This window comes from Falco cherrug, chromosome 1, assembly GCF_023634085.1.
Source record: "Falco cherrug isolate bFalChe1 chromosome 1, bFalChe1.pri, whole genome shotgun sequence".
NCBI classification, from domain to species: domain Eukaryota; kingdom Metazoa; phylum Chordata; class Aves; order Falconiformes; family Falconidae; genus Falco; species Falco cherrug.
The window spans coordinates 126,148,869-126,170,933 of NC_073697.1; the positions used below are offsets into that span (position 1 = coordinate 126,148,869).

Here is a 22,065-nt window from a genome sequence, read left to right on the forward strand (position 1 = left end):
CAAAGCGGCAGCAGCACTTGCTTTACCTTCCTTAGGGACAGAGAGGTGCCACAGAGCTGCCACAGGGATGGGCAGGAGGTGCCTGGCTTAAATCAGTCACCAACGTGAGGAACTGCCACCATAAGTAAAGGACTCAGCTGTGCCTTGATGCCAGCCCCGTGACAAGGACACCGGCACAGTGCCAGCACTGTAAATCCCTACCCCCTCCCCTGCACCGGCACCAGGCTATACCTTCCCCCGGGCATTGTCTCACCCCCACTCCAAGCATTGGCCAGACCCTGACCTACAAGTTTTGGGGCTAAACCTCTCCCTCTTTGGCATGCAGAGAAGAAAGGTCCCCGAGAACACTGCTGCACGCCAAAGCACGGTGCCGGTGCCAAACCGTGGTGCAGCTGGGTGCCTCTTGCTGCCATCTCCAAGCGCAGTCCCAAGGGGGATGAACTGCAACGCTGTCACCTGGGGGTAAAGGGACCTCCCCCTCGACAAAGTGCAGCTTCCCAGGAGACTCATTCGTCCTTCCCATAGATGTCATCCTCTAAAAATTTCTGCATTCAAAATTTTTTCCCTCCTGCCTGTAGCAATCCCCCCCACATCCCTCCCTCCTCCCTGCAGCACCTTCACCACCAAGGGTGAAACTGTTCCGTATTTAGCTCACACACTTTGTCCTGCTCCTTGCTTTGTTCCTTCTCATTAAAAAAATATGTATTCTAGCTTATTAATGGGTTTCTGGAAACGGGAACCGGACAGAAAGCCTCAGGTGGAGCCATGCGAGATCTGGGGGGCAAGCAGGGGACATCAGTGCCACCTCACACCATGACCTGGCAGCTCTATGCACAGCACGGCGCCGCTGCCACGTCCCATTTGCTCCCTCCCAGACACCTCCGCTTAACGGTGACACTTGAGGCAGAAACATGGCAGAAATAGAATCAGGGAGCAAACACAGAGCGATAGGACTGAATACAGAAAAGCAGGATATTTTCTTGCAGGAAGGAACGGGCTGGAGCAGAGAACAATTCCAGCTCTGCTGGCAGCTCCTGGGGATGGGCTTGCCACGTGTCCCGGGGTCTGGGGCTGCCCCGCTCTGCCCACCACATAGCCAAGAAAAACGAAAATTCAGGTTTCCTTGGCAACGTTAGGGTGGCTAGAAGCATCACCTCATGCCTGCCAGCAACCGGCCCCGGCATCAGCCCCGCTGCCTTCCCCAGAAGCAAGCGGCAGCAGAGGAGGGTGCGCCAGCAGGGATGCTCCTCGGGGTGATGGAGGGATGGGGCACCACGGTCCCTGCAGCGAGCGGGATCCCAGCCAGGTGCCTGCCATCAGCTGAGCGGATTTTGTGGCAGAGAAACGTGCATTTCACAACTGCCAGAGGAAAGAAAGGCAGGCAGGGCATCCCACAACCCGACAGAGGAAACATCTGCATCCTTCCCTATCCTGCACACAAGCGTGTCCACTGCCATGTACGGACACTCACCGGGAATGGACAGACTCAGGCTCTGGTTAAGCCACCAAGGGTCCCAGGCAGGCACAGACCCCTGTGAGCACCGTGACTCCAGGGAGACCCCTGGGGCGTTTAGATGGTTGCAGAACATGGCCTTGGACCTGTCCTCCATCTCACCTAGAGCAGCGTGAACGTTGGGGGTTCCTGCAGCACCTCTATGCTGGAGGACTCCCCCCGATCTCACGCAGCAGGGACATCCCCACAGCTCAGCTCAGAGTGAAGCAGAGCCCTCCAGGACCACCCCTCCCAGGAAGCTGGTAGCAGAACCCCAGCCCCACAAGCTCCATCCTACCGGGCTCTCCTCCTCCCTTCTAAACGAGCACAAAGAGAAAGGTGGTTCAACTCACACCTCGGTAATTGTTATTTGTGATACACCAGTAACATTTTAATTAATCTGAAGTCTTCAGCATAACAGCCACCCAAGGTACAAAGATAAACCAGAATAAACAGGGCTTGATTAAATACATAATTAATGTTCCACTAAACCCAGCATATATGAATATTAATTAGCAGGAATACTCCACAGTTTGGCATCTCCTGTCATTATCAATTTATTCTTTGCATTGCCATTCACAGCTTTGGAACAAATTACCAAACCTTTTGCTTGCCGGCAGAGCCCACTATATACAAACTGAATGCAAGAGACTGGTCTTTATGTTCAATTCTATCACCTGCACATCGACCGGCTTCCAGCGTATTTGCCCGAAACCAAAGATAGATGCATTGCCAAGACTGAAACATGTTCATCCCTAAATGGGGCTCAAAGTAAATAAAACCATTCACTGGCGATTCTAAGAGCCCGTGCCACACCAGTGGGGGAGGAGAAGAGGGACAGACCCCAGTCCTTGCAAGGGTTTTACCCACGGGATGGAGGGACTTGGTAAAGTTTGGGCTCAGATGTGAAACACCGCACGTTTCAGAGGAGCAAGCCCATCTCCAGCCCGTCAGAGGCACTTGGGCAGCGCAGAGACGCAGCAAGATGAGCACGAACAGGAGCAGTTCCCCCCCTGCAGCTGCATCCTCCTTGCTGCAGCAACCCGAGCACTGCACTCCCCACCGAGGGATGTGAAGTTTTATGAAGCGTTATGGAGACAAGGCGAGGACACAAAACCCTTGGGAACTACCTGGACAACCTCTGATGGCTCCACACAAGTGCGCTGGGCTCGCAGGGAAGCAGAGCGAGCAGCAGATGCAGCACCAGAGCCGCGGGTTTCCATCAAAGCGAGCAGTTTTGCAAGCCCAGGGGCCCAGTGAGCCGGCTACCCGCTCCTGGCAGCTGTGCTGAGGCACTGAGCATCCCCAACTTCTCGGCTCAGCACCTCCCTCCTCCTCCCCCGGCACAGGCACTGCCACCCCTCATGCTAAACCGAGGTGTCATTACGCCGCAGGAGCCTGCACTAATTATAGTGTCAGCCTTTCTGCTGGCGGGGATGATAATTGAGGTAGAACATTACAGTGTTTCCAAACCCTGCGCCGCAGGCAGGGGCCGCAGCAGATCGGAGAAATGCCACTGGCGCTGCTGGGATCTGCTGGGAAAGCAAAAGACCTTTGGCAAAAGCTAAGCTGAGCCCTGTCCCGCTGCCCACCGAGAGCTGGACCAGCATCTGCCTCACGCAGGAAAGACCAGAGACCCTGGTAATGCACACAGCAGGCCACCAGCTCGCGGTTTAATCATAACCTGAATCATTTATTAGGGCGAAATCGGTGCTGGCACCCTGCCATCTCAGGCAGGGCTCGGGGCTGCACGATGGAAGACGCAGGCTCAAGTCCAGCCTCCACAACATGAAACCTCTGGATTTGGGCAAATCCCGGCTGAACGGAGGACGGTGGTGCTGGGCTTTGCCATCAGTGAGCGGCCCCACCGAGCACAAACAGCCACTGCCACCCACCCAGCCCCACAACAGCGCTGTGAGGCTGCTGGAAAGGCACATGCTGATGGGAAAAGAGCAGGAGGGGGACTTTGGGGACAGGGCTTGGTAGGGACAGAGCCCCACCCTGACCCAGAAACCCCCACCTAGCTGAGTGAAGCCTCCGGACAGGGGCTGAGCAGCAGAACCATCTGCAGGCCACCGCTCCCCCACACCTCTCTGGATATTAAGCTTTAATATTGTGACCTTTAAGATGCAAGAGAGAATTTCTGAGCCTCTGTACCTGTCCAAGGGTGGCTTTGTGCTCTGGCAGAAGCAATGAAAGGTTAGACTGGCGTCCCTGCGGGAGCCAGGGCCATGCTGCCATTAACCTATTGCTACAGGTGATGCTTTGTTCACTCCTCTACAAAACCTCCTTTTTTGCTGGTGACAGAGCCAGGAATCCCCGGCTGACACAGCCTGAGGCAGCCGATGCACATGCCACCCAGCCCTTCACCCCAGCTCCCTGACACTTTGTTTGAAGGATGAAATCCAATTACAGTTCGCTCGGTGCAAATGCTTCCCCTTTTTCTGCGTGTGTGGCTAATTTAAAGCTCCTACTTGCCTTGTCTGCCAGGCATCTGCCTCCCCCAGCAACACAAGGAGCTGAACTAAGGCATCCGAGTTATCTATCTAGAACCAAAAAAAAAAAAAAAAAAAAGGATGAAAAGAGGAAAATTATTTTGCTGTTGCTGACCAAGACTAGAGCTAATGTACAGAAACAGCCCGTGTTGGCGATGCACAGGCACATCACACACAAAAGGTGCAGTGAAATATTAACTCACACACACTCTCAGGGTAACAAAAGCCTGGCTGACTGGGTGCCCCAAGCTGTAGGAGCAGGAGCACCCAAGGGTGCTGGGAACTGATGACTGGCTGGAAGGAAGCGATTACTGCCCAGAGAAAGCAAGTTGCAGCCAGGCTGGCACAGCCCAGCTCCAACACCGAGGCAACCCACTCGTTCGCTTCGTTTTTTTCCTGCCATTTAACCCTGGAGTGCCCTTGGAGGGGGAGAAATAGAGAATCTAGGATTACAGACCCGTAACGGAGCTTCTCACCTGGGAAGCCCAGCCAGCGATGGCATTTAAGACGGATGCCCTGGCCTCGGATGAAAGTCGCTCTCAGAACAGACAAGCAGACATGACCCCACGAGGCAGCTGCCCCCTCCCCAGCTCTGACGGTTACAGCCAGCCCTGAGCTGCTGCAGCTCTCGTGGCTGACAATAGCCACCTCCTTGCCAACAAGCCACGCATTCACCCCAGCTCGGAAAACACGGCTCTTCCAAAGGCACTCATCGTTTTTCCCCACATTTACAGATCCAAGTTATGTAGAAAAGTGTTTTCCTATTCCACCTGAACCCAAGCTACAACCTGAAACAGGCAGAGACTGAGCGGAGAAGGGGGAAAGAAAAGGGGAGAGGAAGGAGAAGAGGAGGAGGAGGGAGGGGAGAGGAAACCAGGAACGCAAGCATTGGGAAAGGTTGCCTTGTATTTTTTACTTTCAACATCACCAAGAACTGCAAAGCAGCTGAGTGTCCTCAGCTGTTACAAATTTATCTCAGGGTTTGTTTTCTCTTATCACCTCTTTTTCCATAGTGTCAAAGCCCAGCCCCTGGCAGGACGCAGCCCTCTAAGACTCAGGGCTCTGCAATTTTCCATCTGATGGCAAACTCCATCCCTCAAATAAGAAAACCCCAACCGTATGTATTCCCGCAGAGAAGCAGCACCTTAAAACGCATCTCTTGCTGGTACAGAGATCAGAAGAGAAACTAAAAGAGACCAGAATTTGTTGTCTTTACAGTGTCGTCTTTCTCAATGTACTCTCAGATTTACAATTTTCACCCACAACAGGCTGGCAGTAGTGAGCGAGGCTGCAGATGTTCAAGCCTGAGCCTACAGGCTCCCCCCAGGCCCCCTCCCCGTAAGGAGTTTTGCTGCCAAGACCTTGCACGGTTCAGCCCTACCAAGACAGCAAGATTCGATGGGACAGATCTTGCCAAAAGGCAACCGGGCACCCACTTGGCGAGTGCCACCTGCGAGCAGCAAGAAAAAGAAGGGCAAGAAGGCAGCAGCCCTGTACGAGCCTCCTGGGATGGCAGCGACCCCGGGAAGCGGCTGCCCATGAGCAGAGAGGGACGGACAGATGGACAGGACTTACCTGGGATGTTGTGGATGGTTATAGCGAGGATCATCAGCATAATCCGCCTCCAGCTGCTGCTGCCGGCCGATGGGGCACCGTCCCTGGCCACGGGGAACGCTGGGGGGCCGTCTGGCAGGCTGGCCCCCACACCCTTCCTCCTCTGGTAGGGCTCCCCGTTCTCACCTTTGTCTGGGGGTACAGAAAAACAGCTGGGTCAGCCAAGGGGGCGACAGACGGACAACTGGGCATCTCCTGCCTCCCCTCCCAGAAGGAAAAAGCAGAGAGAAGGAATAACGCTGACCAAACAAGGGCTGAAGGTGTGTGCGTCGCCCACTTCATTTCAGGTCAGGGTAGGGCATTTCCCCCCATGCAGACTGCAGAGCCCACGGGCCAGGGAGACCCTGAGGCAAAGCAGAAGTTCACCCTCCGCCGCCTCCTCCTCCGGGGACCTGCTCCTGGCTCCACACAGCGCCCCAGCATCTCCCCTGGGCTCACACCTGCCTGCAAAGTCTCAGTCTGGGGGGGCCAAGCTCTGGCGCCGGCTGCTGACGAGGATGATGAGGACAGAGCTGCCAGGCAGCAGCCACAGGGACCTGTGGTGAGACTGTCCCCCCCCCACCAACCCCAAACCTGGCAGGTCTGCACTCCCGTTGCCTTTGCTGATGAAGGAAAAACCCTGCAACGCTTCATTCTGATTTCACCCCAGTCACCAAACGAGTGCTGTATTTAGCGACTGTTCCGCTACCAAAAGATTTGCCACTGCCATTTGCAGATACGTCACTGGATAACCCCAGGCTCTCCTCTGCTCCCAGCAGGACCATTACTACCGGCTCTATTTCAACCAGTTATTTAAAACCACACCACTAAAACCCAAGCCCCATGGAGAGCTGCGACGGGTGGAACAAGCACCAGGCAGCACCGCAGTAAAGCCAACACGCACTGAGCCCTTCACTGTTCACCTTCAACATGAAAAGGTGAAAAGAAGCCAAGAAACAAGGAGCACAAATTCCTCAACATCACACAGCAACAGCTACGGCTTCATATTAAAGCTCTGACATTTAGACAATATAATTATCTCCCCCTGGATTTACGTAATTCTCTCTCCTGTCCCTTGACCCACCCACTCCCAGATTTTTTTCGCAGACAGTGTAAGAAGCCATCTGAAACTGTTTTGATGGAATGCCAGTTGCTTCCCCTGCTGTTTGGCGGCAGGACGATGCCGACTGTCATGCCGCACATTGCACAGTGTGTGTTCTCAGCACCAGTTAAGAGCCTCGGCATAAGGGGGCTCATGCAAACTGACACAGGAGGTCACCTTGGGAAAGCAGGCGTGTCAGCACCACTTCACACCTTGCCATCTGTAACACAAAGATGGAGACGTAAAGGCATCCCAAAATGGCCCTCAACACCTCAGAATACAAACCCAAGGATTTCATGTATTTTGATACCAAAAAAACAGATCAAAGATGAAACCCCCACTTGACGGCAGTGGGATGAGGCAGAGCTCTGGTGGATTCCCTCCTGCTGCCCCCCATGCTACAGGAGCATCCCTGGGCAGCATCGCCAGGGCTGCAACCATGACACCGGCAACTCTCGTGCCTCCCCCCAGAAGGCCACCACCGCTGCCACGCCGTGAACAGAGCAAGATGCTGCGCAGATAATTATTTTTGTTAGCTGTAAGGAGCCAGACACTTTCTGTCCCCAAATCCCAGCCCAGTCAATAACACGCAGTAACATTTGATGGCAGAGCTGCACTCCAGCCTGTGGGGACAAAGACAAATATTTATTTTTTTGAAGCAATAACAAGAACAGCCAGATCCAGCAGGGTGGCTCATCCAATTCACTGCAGGAACGCTGGCGCAGCAGACCCCTGGCAAAGGGGCAGCCAAGGCTAAAGCCACTTACAGATGAAATTCCCTCCTTCTGCCAGACCACTGGATTACTTTAATTGCTTGGCACATGTCCCCCTGGCCCCAAAAATAGCGTTATCCTCAGCTGACCCTGTCCTGGCCACAGACCCATGGACCAGCAGCCCCATCGCTGCAGCATGACGAGCGCAGCGCTGCCCGAGCTGCCTGCACAAAAACCAGGGTGATGCGAGGATGCAGAGAGGTGCAGGAATCCCCCTCTGGTGTCAAGAGCTTTCCAGGGTGGAGAAAAAACAGTTTACATGACATTTAGAGATGTGCACTTACATTCAAGTGACAAAACACCAGCATTTCTCCATTTATAGAAAGCAACAAGTGTTCAATAAAAGCACAAGCGACCACGACACCGTGACAGCCTGGGCAACGCAGGCTCTCGAGGCAGTTTTGCGAAGTACAAACGCAGGGTGAATGCTGAAAGCGGAGGTCTCGGTGGCTGCTGGGGAACCTTTGCGTTTTGCAGACCTCAGGTATCTGCTGGGGGAATGCAGGAAAAACACAGAATGTGATTATCAGTGCCTTATTTTTAGTTAAATCAGGCCCCCAAAGCTGCCTGCTGACAGCGCAGTAGCACCTCCACTGTGTGCTCGTCTCTCACAGCACCAGCTACAAACAGCGTTACTGACACCAGACAGGCCACTCCATCGCCGGCAATTTTTTTCTACTTTTTTTTTTTTTTTTTTCCTTTTGCTCATCTCATGATGTGGCCTGGTCCAGTCCATCCTTCACATTTCTGACCTGAAGACTGTGCCTAAAACCAGACCCAGCTGTTCACTCATGTGCCGTCCGAGACAATGCCAGCCTGGGTCCAATGCATCTTCCTCTGCAATCTTAGATCTTCCCTTACCTCTTTCTCATCCACCCCAGCTCTACCCCTGACCAGGCTCAGGCTGGAGCCTGCCTCCACCTCCCCCGGCTTTATCCAGCCTCTTCAGCCGCAGCACAGCACGTAGCAAAATGCCAAGTCAAGGAGCCATCCATCACCCCGCGTCACTGCTCTGGCCAAGTCCTTGCCCATATCACCCTCACCTTCTCTGGGATAAACTAAATAATGAGTAACCAGGGTTTTACTTTATCAGGGAAGCTCTGACCGTTACAGTACGGCTGATGCCCACGTGCTGCCAGGCAGAGGATGGGCGCAGGAGGCAGGACCACCTCGCCCAGCGCCAGGCAGCAAACCCACAGCAGAGCCACGACGGAAACCCCAGATGTCAGTTATTCTCCCCATGGTTTAGGCAGAATGAGCCATAAAAATCAAAACCTCCCAAGCTGCTTTTCACTTGGCACTTCGCAGAACTGATAAACCAAATGTCATCAGCATTTCCAAAAATCTAGCTTTCCGGTTCTGAACAAAACAACCCTGCCTCGGCATCTGCTCTGCTTGCGAAAGGACGTTAATTTGCTCCCCTGCTATCACACTCCCATCTCCCTTTTGGCTATTTCCCATGCACCATTACCTGGGGAATCACAGCTCTCCCCGGACTGGCGGCAGGGAAGGGACTGCCCGCAGTGGCACCATGCCCAGGACTGCTCGCTGTTCCCTTGGGATGCGCACGGAATCCCCAGGAAGAGCAGAGCCACCTCCTGCTCCAGCCTGACCCAGCTGTCCAAACCCGCCCTGGCAATCGGGCTGCACTCACGCACGGGAACTCCCAGTGCTTTGAGCTGTTGGTTTGTCGGGCTTTTCATTGCCTTACTCCAGGCGTACTTTCTCCTTATTTCCCTTACTCCTGGATTTGATGGGTTCACCGTACAACTGCGCTGTCCCCCAGGACTCCTGCCGCAAGGCAGAGCAAGGCTTTTGCTGGTGTTTAAACATCAAAGCGAAGCCTTTCCAGGCTTTGATTTCAGCTCCCCCGACTCCCATTCGCGGGTGAATTTTCATGGAGAAGAAGCATGCTTTGCTAAGTGCCTGGCTGCAGCCACAGAGAAAGACCCGGCGAGGGGCAGCAAGCACCACGGAGGGACCCAGCTGCACCTCGGGGCTGCCCGCAGCCGCAGGCACAGATGCCCGAGAGCACCCAACATGGGCAGCAGCGCTCCCCCCGCACACCCCGCTCCGCTCGCAGGCACTCGGCTTCCCCAGCTCCGCGAAGGATCTGAGCAAGCGATGCAACAGCCGGCGTTCATCTGCTCGAGTGGCGTAACTGGGGAAGCTTCAGCTATCCCTGTTCTGCTGGGAATTCCCACAGTGCTTCGGCAGCGCTCCCTCCCCACTATCAAATTACCAGAAAAGATCCATTTCACAGCTCTCACTAATGAAAGCGAATGCCCAGACCAGCTCTGTTGCTTAATACGAACCCACCATCTCCTGGAGTACCACTTCTATTAGATAACTTTTTAATTTGTTATTTTATTTTACTTACAAGTAGTCTTCTTGCTACTGTTGAAAAAACCTTTAATGAAAATCAGACTTTTTGCAAGCATAGTTGAAGCAGATCCAAGGACAGCAGTGACAAAGGACAGGGGGGTGCCACGGTACCCACAGGGGCAAGGAGCTCTGCTCCTGCCAGCAGCAAATGGGGGAAATCTGTGGGAAATAAACAGAATAGATGCAGCTTTTCTAGGACAAGTTCCTATTGTGGTTTGGATGGACAATTTTAACACAGAATTGCCTCTCACACAAATTATCGGTGCATTAGCAGAGGATAAAGGCACCAACACCAAAGCCAGGGAGACAACCCCAGTGTCATTTTCCCGGTAGTGTCACATATAACAGTGAGACTACAAACCACAGATGGGTCAAGCGATGTGCTTTACTTCCAATTGCTGTTGGAAAAGATAAAAAATAATAATAATAAAAAAAGATAATTGCAGTGGAGCAATGATACCAGCTCACAGCGTCGGACACAGCCCAGGAAGGGATTTGTGTGGCTGTCACACAAAAAGCAGCACCCAGAGTGCTCCCAGCTTGAAACACTGCATCTTGCGCAGGCTAAGGGGAACAAAACAATAATTACAGCTAAACAGAGACTTGGCTGGAAATCAGGAAAGCCTCAACAGCAAATTGGCATAGTGATAAGAGCAGAACAAGGGGTGGTTTTTAAAGAATAGCTGACACAATCAGACAAGGGTACTCACAAGAGCGTTGCCAAGACAATTATTTGGCAAATAATTATCTGCGCCACATACATTATTTTAAATCTTGTTCACAAAAAAGTCCTCTATATATTCTACTCTATTTATCATTATTGAATTTCTTAGCAAAGCTGCAGGGCAAAGATTCTGCCAAAAGTTTAATTACATATGTGCAGCCTGCTGCATTTTTCATATCCTCTGCAGCCAGCACTGGAAAAAGATAAATGGCTTTGAGTATGGCTTAAACTGCTGGTGAAATATAAAAACCAACTGGCTTCTTATCAGCACGTGAAATGGCTTTTTATTTTTTATTATTTCTTAATGAAAACTGTTTGCATTAGCCGTGACCTCAGCTTTATTGCACTCGCAAGCAGTACATAAACAGACGAATACGCTATTTACTCTGTGCTCAAAAAACCCTCCTTACTGCATTACTTTAGGTCCCGAATTCAAACCAGTCTATGGAGCTCTTTAGCTTTTCACATCTGCTTTAGAGCCCTTGTCCTCCTCTCCAATTAGGCCTGGCTTTGGCCCTGCCTCTCTCCTCCTACAGCTCTCGCATGCTTGACGTTAACATGCTCAACCAGGCTGGGGCTGTTCAAATCCCCGTCGGCAAAGCCTCTGCGAGGAGCCTGTGCAACCCCTCTGAGGTGGCCCGAGACCCATTTCAGTCTCAATGCAGCTGCAAACCTCCCCCTCCAGCCCAGCCCCACAGCACCAGGGGGGCCCAGCACGGTGGGGGGACACAAGCTGGGGGACAGGAGTACAAGGGGGGCTGGAGGGACCTAGTACCCCCAACGAAGGTGTACCCTCCCTGGCACCATCCTGGTGTCTCCGCGCTGGAGTGAACACACTCATGGGAATCTGGAGCTTCCCTTGGCTGAAAATGCTGGAAGGAAAATCACTTACAGCTCCAAAATCCCCCTCCATCTTTTCCCCATTGATTATCCCATCAAACTCTTGCAGTGTGACTCTGTCTCACCAAGAAGGGATCTGGAGCTGCCAGTGGCCAAGGGAGGGATCTCGGCTCTCACATCAGCCCAAGTCCCACACTGGGGGCTCCAGGTCTCTTCCTTCAGCTTAAACTTGCAAGGGATGAATCAGCACCCTCATTTATACAAATTTGTCCGCTCCCATCTCTAAAGTGTGGGAGAAGGGGAGACAGCACCAAGCACAGATGCACAATAGACTTACTAAAAAATACGATTAACTGCCACTTGCCAGCTCTTGCAAAAATTGTTTGCTGATGATGCGCACGGGAACAAGGCAAAGGAAGAAAAGCATCACACTCCTATTCTGAAAGCCTCCACCCAGCAATGTCTCTCTCTGAATCTCTCATCTGTTTCCATGATACCCGTTATGATGGCACCCGCGGGCGGCAGCCCTAAGCGCAGGTAACAGCAAAGCTCCAGGAGGGAGCAGGAGAGCAGCAGCCGCATGTGAGGCCAGCAGCCAGCCCAGCTCCAGCCAAATCCCTCTCGGCTCCGCCGAGCCCCTCACCGCACACCACTCTCATTAGTGCCAGCACCTGCTTGTTTGCAGCTGGAAATCTGTATTAGGCATTATAGCTGCTCCATCAAAACCAGGAGAGCTGGGGAAGTGGGCTGACCCTTTGTCTGGGGGTGGAGTAGGAAAGAAGGAACAATTTGCAAAAGAAAATGATCACAAGCAGTTGACATCCCTTCCCGAGGTACAGAAAATAATTGCACATTAAATTCTCTCCCCTAATGGCTGAGATAAATCAAAATCACTTTGAAAATTTCTAAGATTCCCAAAGGCTTGATAGTCAATCCAAGCCCCTTAGAGAAACGCTCGCCCATTAATAGCATCGCGCTTGCAGTACATCTCCCACTCTGCAAATCCAAGCCCTCTCCCCGCTCCACTCGTCTCCATAAACTCTCGATGCTCCATTAACTTTAAGCAGATGTGACCAATGCTCTGTGGCAGCTGGGCTTCGTCCCCGTGGCCCACGGGTCCCATCAGTGCTCCCGCTCTGCAAAATCCACCCTGGACTCCACTCGTGCTGTAACAAAGGCATCGCTGGAGCCAGACAGGAAAAGCATCTCCATGGGTCCGCAGAGACCCCGGGCAGGGGGAGGACCACCCCTGAGAGAAGCATCCCTCCTTCACCTGAAGGCTACAGAAGGCAGCTGGTACTGCCCACGGAAGGGCAGGCAGCCCCTTCCCCCGTGCACCCCTTCACACATGGACCCGTGTGCACCATCCCCTTCTTCCCAGCCTCTTGTTTTCCTGCGTTTTTTGACCATGAGGAAGCACCAGAAGAGAAACTGCATCAAAGTGAACAGCCACAGCCTGCGGGAAGTGGAGCCAGACACACGCATGCTCCCAGCAGCACCCACAAATTGCTCCACGTTACAGCAACAGCATGTTCTGCCCTCTGAGGACACCACCCTTATCTTGCTTCATCTTCTTTTTCTGTTTTTTTTAAAGGCCTTTTTCAAGGATGAAAAGCAACACCTAGGTTTGAAGCCATCAGTCCAACTGCTCTCCCCAGCACCCAGTGCCCATCCCATAGCGGATACAAGTCATTGAAACTATTCCTCACACACGCTGGCAGCGAGTGATGGGAGCTCACCCTCCTCCTAAACTTCTCCACATCCTTATTTCCCTTGTCCTCCTTTTGCCACTGCAGCAGGAATTTCAGGGAGCACAGAAAGGCCATGATGCTGAAGAGCAGATGGGTGTTAGTGAGCATCTGCTCCCCGCTTCCGCACAGACACAACGCTCTTATCGGATACCTCCGTAAGAGGTTTTAATTACTGTAAGTAATTAAGCACAGCACCTCTTATGGGATAACTGCTATCTGCTTCGCAGACAGGTACGGGGAGAGGCAGCAAGTGCTGCAGGCTCCGAGCCAGGCAGAGGGGAGCAGGCAGGAGTCCCAGGTCGCACGTCTCTGCTCTGATCAGGTCTGACAGCACGGATCACATCGGAGCTGAAAATAAAACTGCCAAGGGAAAAAGGTTCTTTTTTAAGGAACGAGTTCCCAAAGCAGGGAAAATCCAGCTCCTGGAAAGCCTGCACACAGAGAACAAAGCTGCTGAAAAAGGAACTCCTTGGAGTTGCCCAACTATGGTCAAAATAAGGACGTATTTAAAAAAAACCCACCACATTAACTTACTGCTAGCAAAAGCTCGGTCTGCTTGCGCAGAGAGCACAGGCTGCCCAGGCTCTGGGTGCCCAAGCAGAGCCCAGTGCCACTGTGCTAGGCATTGTGGCCGGGATGGCAGCAGGACACCCGTGACACCCATTCGCATGTTGCGGCCCCAGCCTGCTGTCATGATCTCACCCCCCCACCCCCCCATACGTAACAAATTCATTTTCCAATGTTTCTGGCAGATAAAAAAGGCCCCTGCATCTGCTCAGGCTTTCAGCAAGGAAGATAAATAGAGTGTCATGACTCACTGTCTATTAGGCGCCTTCATTTATCCAAGCGTGCACAGGAGCTTTCATAAAAGGTTGTTTAATTCAGCATGACTGACTACACTTGCTGTCAGACACATGAATATTGCTGGGATCCGTCTGAAGTTTGGAGTCAGGAGGATGCTGGAGCGCGCCAGGGCACCAGCCCCACCAGGTCCCTCCTCCACCCCATTTCCAAAGAGGGCATCAGCTAACGAGCGAAGGAGAGCTTGATACCCAAACCTCAGCTCAAACATCACACTGGTAACAACCCAGCCTGAAAAGAGAACCAAGCATGCTTTCAGCACTCCCCCACTGCTCCCTCGGGGACACAGGGCACCTGCTTGCACCGCTCCCAGCAATTGCTCTGGAGCATCCTTGCTGGTGCTGCACTGGCTTGGCTCCCTTCCCAGCCTCCCCCAACTTTGCAACCTTGTCCCCCCTCAACCTTGATCTTAATGCCTGACCTTCTCCCCCACTGCTCCAGCGATCCATCATAGATTCTCACATGGAATTACTGTTCCAGCCCTCTGTGTGCCATCATTTACCCAGAGCAGCCTGAGAAACCACGTACCGGCAGATACATAATCCACAGATCTTTCCTGCTGTCCTGCTTTACCTCCTACCACCTTGATCCTTCAAGCTGCCATGTCATTCCCACACTCGGGAAAGCTCCCATCATCCCAGAGAGCAGCCAGCATGCATTCCGGTGCACTTTTATATGGGAAAATGAGTCCATAACGCAGCTCTTCATTCACAGGGAAAGGCGCAGGAGAAATGCAGCAAAGGGAAGGAACAGCACAGGTTGTCCCAATTTGGCCCAGGCAAACCAACCCTCCGGAAATCTCAACTGGAGGCATTAAACCAGCACCTCATTGCTCCAGAGCTGCAGGGATTCACCCTCACAAACACCAAACCCCTTGTTAACATAAACACTGATGCCGTAGCAGCTGCTTCCATGAGGATGCGGAGGACCATGGCCACAGCACAGGCTCTGAAGCGGGGTCTGCCAGAGGAGGGTCCCTCACTGCACCCGCTGTGTGCGGCAGGATGCTCAGGAGGAAGATCCCAGACTGGGAACCACCTGAGCCCCATCACTGCACGCTCCTGCCCCAGACATCATTGGGAAATCTCCCCGGAAAGGCACGGGACCTCCCGGTAAACAGTACCACCTTCACGGTGAAGGACCAAAACCCAGATGACAGAGGTGACACAGCATCAGTCGAGCACATGGTGACAACTCGCAGTAGTAGCAAGGTCAAGGTGTTGCTCACCCCTCAGGTGACACAGATTGCCCAGTGCCAGAAGGCAGCAGGAATACCAAAAACCTCACCAATTGATGTTTGCGGTGTTTACAAGATTAATTTCTTGGCCAAGAGCGACACTATGATGTTAAATGTAATTACATGCACGAGGTCCTTTTAAGCAAACTAATTCACACTAACTTCCAAGAGCTCTTTAAGGAGTTCCCAGTAGATAAAGTACATTGCTGAATCATTTTATGCTGAAATTTTACACTTTTGAGTTAATTTAATCACTTCATTTCGGAGGGCTGAGCTATGTTCGGATCTCTGATCCTTGGCAGGGAACAGCTTCTGATACGAGCAAGATCAAATGCACCAAATCTCTGAAGGAAGGGGGAAAAAAAATATAATCTCATTATCTGCTTAAAAAGAAAACAGGATTTTTTATCAGGAGCTGTTAAGGGACCAGGCAGCCCCTGCACCGGGCTCAGATGGCAGCCTTGCAGCGACGGGGGCAGTCGGGAGGACAGGGCTCACGCTGACCTTCCTCCGAGCACCCTGGTGCGGTGGCACAGGCTTGGCAGAGCCGCCTGCTGCTGGCACCGCCGGTCCCACCGCTGTCCCGGCACAGCGAGGCCACAGCTGCAGACGAGCCAGCGCTGCCTCCTGCCCAAGGATGCTCTGGCATCGCCTGCCCTCCGCACACACTCGCCTTCCCATCCACTTCTTATGGCCACATTACACCCCAGCTCATGTCCCCTGCAAGCTTCTCTTCCGCCTTTTTTTTTTTTTTTTTAATTAGAGCTGAGTAAGAGTATGGAAATCCACGGAGCAGAAACTAAGGCCGGCGCAGCCTCCGTGAGCAGTGATCGGTACAGATGTGGCCATGCTGGAGCTGTCGGCATCCCAGAAGAGGCAGAACAGAACGGCAGTTGTTGCCACTTGCCTTTTACCACAACATCTCTCTACACAAATTTCAAGATGCCAAACCAGAGACAAGCAAGATGGGCTGCTCAGTTCTTGCTCTCCATTATTTCTCTTATTCTTTCACCCTAGCTTACCCATTTATTCAAAGTCACCCAGCCTCTCTTACTCAGAAAGGACACGGTGGCTTTGGCTAGAGAAATTCTTTTTGCAAATTAATTAAATTTGTTTGAAAATAAAAATCAATGAAAAAACGCATTAGAGCCCAAAGGTTTAACTCGAGGTGGAAGCAGCACTGTGGAGCGGTGCCCGTAGTGACAGCTGAGTGACACTGTCAGCACCGAGTGAGAGCCAGCAACTGCCCTGCTCCAAACCCAGCGCTTCTCCAAGCGGCATCTTCCCTGAATTATTGCCTTTTTTTTTTGCAGACAAGGCTTCCTGGGGCAGGGGATAATTAGGAAAAATTATAAAGCAACAACTTTTTAAATCCAGGGGTGCAGAGGCCAGCTGCAGCCTCTGAATGGTCTGGGTGAGACCCCACAAAGGGAGGGGGGTTCTGAGGGGGATCTTTGCCATTCCCCTCGCTCTCTCCCACCTGCTCCGTGCCATGGGGTCCGGTACCCACAGACCCCTCCACCAGCTACGCATGCATCTCAGGGGACTCCACTGCCAGCCCCCACCGGGCAGCTTTGGTGGGCTCCGGTGCTGCGGCACCATCCCCCACGCCTCTGCCCACTGCTCTGCAGGGGGATTTACACGCCTGGAAAGGAAGGCAGGATCTCAGACCCATCCCCCCGAGCTGCAGAGCCAGGTACCAACCTCAGGCTGTCCCCAAGCCTAACGGGTGGCACCAGATATCGCCCTTCACACCGGCAAGCCACAGGCAGGGATGTTTCCCCAGCGTACGGCAGCTCCTCACAAGCCAGTTCCTAGAGTTTCCCCAAACCACAGGTTGCTTTTGCTGTTCAGTGGCTTCACGTGTGCTCTGGAATAAAGCCACCTCTGGAGGGACACAGCTGTGGTTCCCATCCTCGCCCCCCACCAGCCGCAGCCTGGCACGAGGGAAAGGCACTGACCCCCCTGGATCTGCCGCTGGCTCGGCCGGGCAGACCGAACACACACCTGGGGGAAATGGGCTGTTCTCACAGTCTGAAAACCAAAATTCAATAAATAAACAATTTCAGAGGAAAATAAACAAAGCGCTCCTTTGTTCTCAGCAGCTCAGCCCTTGGACTTACAAAATCAATCCTGGTTCCTCCCAAAGGGACAAACAGACTGGATCTTTGCCGGCTCTCCCGGCAAAACCAAACCGCCGGGCTGGAAGCACATTCCATCATCCCCCGTGCCAAGAGATGGGTGAGCTTCAGAGCGCGACATCCTGACGGTACCACACACACAAGCTAGGTTTCCTGAGCCACAGAACAAATTCCAGCGGAACAACAGTATTTTTTGCAAACAAAGCAGGTTTCAAATGGATGGCGGGATGGAAAGAGACCCGGCCAGCAGCCTGGAAAGGAGCAGCGCTGCCACGGCTGGTGCAGGGCTTGGGTGGTGGGACCCACGCGCTGTCCCTCCCACGGGACCTCACTGCAGCCGCATCCCCTCCCCACATCCCCCTGTGATGCCGGCACAGAGGAGCTGGATCCCAACGGCACCCGCGGGCACGCTCCCACCCCAACGGCCAGCCCGCAGCCGAGGGATGCTCATTAGCCAGCGTGTAATGAGCACCCAGGAAGGAGGACAGGATATTTCACTTCTCCCACTTCAGAGGAACCCAGCAGTTACAGCAGGGCAATGCCCTGGGGGAAGGAAACAGCTTTGAACTGAGACCTGTCAGAGGAGCAGAAGATGCCTTCTCACGTTAATGAAAGGATCCCAGACTTTTTCTTCTGTGTGACAGCACTATCTAACATCCTACTAAATTTTTAATTTTCCTATTTTAGGTAGTCCTTAGGGTAAAACCAGAAAAGCAAAACCAGGGCTCAGTCTGCAGCAGTATGTTGTGAAACAGGACTCATCAATAGCCTCAGATGCAAGAGGAGCCTCTTTGCTTAAGGTCTGGGCTTTTTTTCCATCAATACATTCTGATTTATGGATCTGGGATGAACGACTCAGAAACGAAAACACCTGTTTCTAGGAGAATTTAAGTAAGAACAGGCTGTGTGGCTACAGCCTTCAGCTCCAGCCTGGCTGTCCAGGATGGCTCGAGGGGGTCAGGACAGCCTAGCTCACACCTGGACTCCCCTGCACTCGCTCCAAGCCCTGAGGCAAGGACACACCAATTTTCCAGGGGTTTGACTGCATCTGCCCCCACAGAGAGTTATCGCTCAGCCCTGGCCATGCAGAGCACAAAGTCATGCCCATCATCATCCTCACCATCTACTAAGCTTGAGCTCGCTGCGGTCACTGGGGCTGGGGCAGAGAGGATGCTCCAGCAGGTCTCTGGTCCCCAGCATTTAGAAGATCTACAGGACCCCAGCTCCCAGGGGCTGTTCTCAGCTCAGCAGAGACCTGGAGCTAGGGGAGGGCAGAAAATACCTCTCAAAAAATCTATTTAAAAAGTGGGGACCTGAATCACCACCCATGTTTACGATGGGAAGAAGCTGGGCTCTTTTTTTCTCCTTTGAATCCAAAGCAAATCGATCTCTCAGCCTAGGGTGGGAAGACAGGGATGACTCAGCCAGCAGAACGGTGCTAAGCTCTCCTTCCTCCACTGCGGCACGGGAATTCAGCTGGGAAGCACACATACATGAAAAACAAAATCCATTTCTTAAATTTTCCTCTAGTATTTCAATAAAGGATTATTTTCAATAGCCTTTATCTGTTTTTTTCACAGAAAAACCCTCAACACTAAGCCTCCCAGGCAACTCCTGCTTCCAGTTGAACGTATTTCTGATCCTTTAACGCTGGGACCACAATGTGTACGACACGCAGAGACACGGTGCGGGGGCCAGTCCTGTTGTCCCCAAAGACCAACCCCAGAACCAAATCAGCCAGAAACTGACACAGCGCATAAAGTGACGGATGTTTCGCTGGGCGCTCGCATCCAGCAGCAATGCACCTTCCCGGGCACAGCCAACATCCCCAGGCCTGGCACGGCTGCAGCTCCGAGCAGGCTGAGGTCTCCTCTGAAGCTAACGAGATGTTAAGAGTCAAGTGCGTGGGCCACCTGGCAGCGCTCTGGGAAAGCTGTCGAGGTCCATCTGGCAAAAGGATGTGCAACTTAAAACAAAAAAAAGTTTTTCTAAATTGCATCTTCCCAGGATGGGATACCAGGGGACAGTCCCCAAGCGCTCACTGGAGAGACATTCCCAGGCAGAAAGAGCCTAACAAATATTGTACTGATTGTTTTTAAATCTGAGCATTGCTTGCAGATGCCGTAAATTCCCACTGCCCGCCTGCAGGGAAAGCTGCCCGCTGCAGCCCACGGCCGGAGCCCCTCACACAAAGACGAGAGCCGCCCATTAGCAGTGAAATAAATAAATAAATAAATAAGCACCATTTTAATTATACGTAATTGGGAATTCAGTGCTATTTCATACTGACTTTAAGGCGGTTCGCACCATCTGCTGCCACAGATACATCTCAGGGCTTTGAAGAGAATCAGGCTCAGCTTTGCCTCCTCTCTCCAGATGCCCTTGGGGCCAAAGTTATCGTCGAGCAACACGAGCCACGGAGGGCATCACCCGCTCGGCTCGCACCCAAGAGGGCAAAACTGGGGCCCGGGGCAAGCACTCTGCTGTGATGTAGAGACACAGATGGCAATGAATATGCCGGAGCTCTAGGACCTGCAGATAACACAGTTGAAAAAATTGAGACTTTGTTTAAGCTTAGAATAAATACAGATGAGAAACCACTAAGTCCTTAGGAAGAAAAAATAAAACACTTTTTTCTGCGAAGTTCCTGAGAAGCTGAGTACCAAACCCTGCTGCTGCCACCGTCCCTGCAGTGGCTGCGATGCCAGCAGCAGGTCCTGCCCTGCTGCCATCACCCCCCAGCACCCCAGCCCAGGCCCTGGTGATGGGGATGCTCGAGGGAACGTGTTCTCATCACACCTCCCTCGCAGGCTGCTGCCAGGCTTGGCTCCTGCTCTGGGTGCTGGGGCTGTTCCAGTCCCACCAACCCTTCTGCTTCCACAGCCTACTAGAAAAAAGGGGGGGAAAAAAGGCACAGTTTAAGATCTCTGCTCATATGCTACAGCTATTCTGCATCCAAACCCAGATGAAGTAACTCCCCGTGCAGCCTTCAAAGGGGAGGACAGCACCACTTCCCCGGATCCTGTTTGAGCCAGGAACTGTGCCGAGCAGCAAGCCAAGGAAAAAATAACCACAAGCCCAATAATAACTCATCCAGCCAGGCTGAATGCTGTTTGCCCCTCATACTGAGATGAAATAAAGCCCTCATTTACAACAGCCCGCTGAGCGGGACGTTCTGTGACGGACGGGATGCCTAAGCAGCTAACCCATCACAGGGCCTCAGCTTGAAACCAAAGTCATTCCAGTCCAGCAGTGCCTATGCACTAATTGGGATTATTTATCCAGCCCCTCTCCCGATGGCCAGGCAGACCAGGATCCCTGGTGCATGGACCTGCCCCAGCCCAGGCGAGGGTCTCTCCCCCCCCAGCCCCACATCCCCCTCCCTGTGTCCCAGTCACAAACCACATTTCCAGCCAGGTCCCCTGGGCATTGCTGAATGGCTTTGGGATGCAGTGGGCAGCACCAGGCAGGCTGGAGGCAGGGAAGGCAGGACAGCTGCTTCAAAGCTATTCTCCCTTTCAAGGAAACAAGCAGAGGAAGGGGGGGGATGACCTGCAGTTAGGGTTCCTTCCTCGGGAACAGCACCAGCAGGAATTGCTTCTCTTTAGATGCTGAAAAATTCAAATTAATTAGAGCCATTGCAAACGTCCTGGTGGCCACAAATCTTCAGCCACAGCCTCAGTCTTATTAGGCAGCAGAGACACAGAGTGAGGCAGGAGCCACAGGAACACAGCTCTCATTACCTCTGCCCCTTGCAGAGCTTTTTCCTTTAAAAACATAAAAATCCCCCTGTAACCACACAGCATCTCCTACTCCAGCCCTGGGGGCCATCTGTCTAGCCAGCCTGGCCTGGGGGGCCCCCGGGGAGCGGTTTGAATCCATGGTCACCCCAGTGCTGGGAGCAATGGACCAGACCTCAGTGCCTCTGTGTCTCCCAGTGCCCCCAGATCATGGGTGGTGCAGGACTGGGGTGCACTGGGGGACAATGCAGGCTGGCTTGGTTCAGGAAGAGGCCACTAACCCCAGCACAGCTGCGAGTGGGTGATGCACGCTGCTGACCACAGCATCACCTTTCCTTGAAGCAGGGAGAAACCAGCTGCCGAAAAGCAGCCCAAGATTTTTATGGTAAACATTAGTGTTTGGAAAAGCCCTAATATTTCTTTCCTGCATCAGACACCCTCCACGGCTTGACTGCACCACCCCCTACGGGGACTGGGGCAGAGCAGACACCCACCAGCTCCTCGCAGGCTGGGTACCACCTCCCAGCACAGGGACCCCAGGAAGGCGCCCACCACTGCTGCAGAGCATCATCTTTGTGCAAGGAGCAGCTCCATCCCACGGCAACCACCCAGCATCCACCAGCTCCATGAAGAGCAGTTACAGTGTAAACCCACCAGCCCCACTGATTTAAAGAGCAATTACAGCATAAACGTGGCTTTTATCTGAATAATCAATACCTGTATCTGGGAAAGCTTCCTGACCAGAGGGGGGTTGGGAAATAAAACATTGATTCTTAGTGAAAAGGCATATTCCATCATCCTGTGCCATATACCACATGGAAAAGGATAAAACAGAGCCCTGGACACAAGCAACTGTCTCAGGACACAGTGAACTGAAATGAAAACACATTGAAATTGAAATCAGATGGGAAAGAAATCACAAGCATAAATC

General features: G+C 52.8%; 1 protein-coding gene across 1 annotated transcript in view; it reads right to left on the bottom strand.

Moving 5' to 3' along the window:
- Nucleotides 1–22,065, bottom strand: part of SLC39A11 (solute carrier family 39 member 11) — a 98,500-nt gene that overhangs the window by 39,490 nt on the left and 36,945 nt on the right. Inside the window, exon 6 of the mRNA XM_055728651.1 lies at nt 5,563–5,733. Coding sequence (XP_055584626.1) covers nt 5,563–5,733 — 171 coding nt within the window. The remainder of the gene's footprint in view (nt 1–5,562; nt 5,734–22,065) is intronic.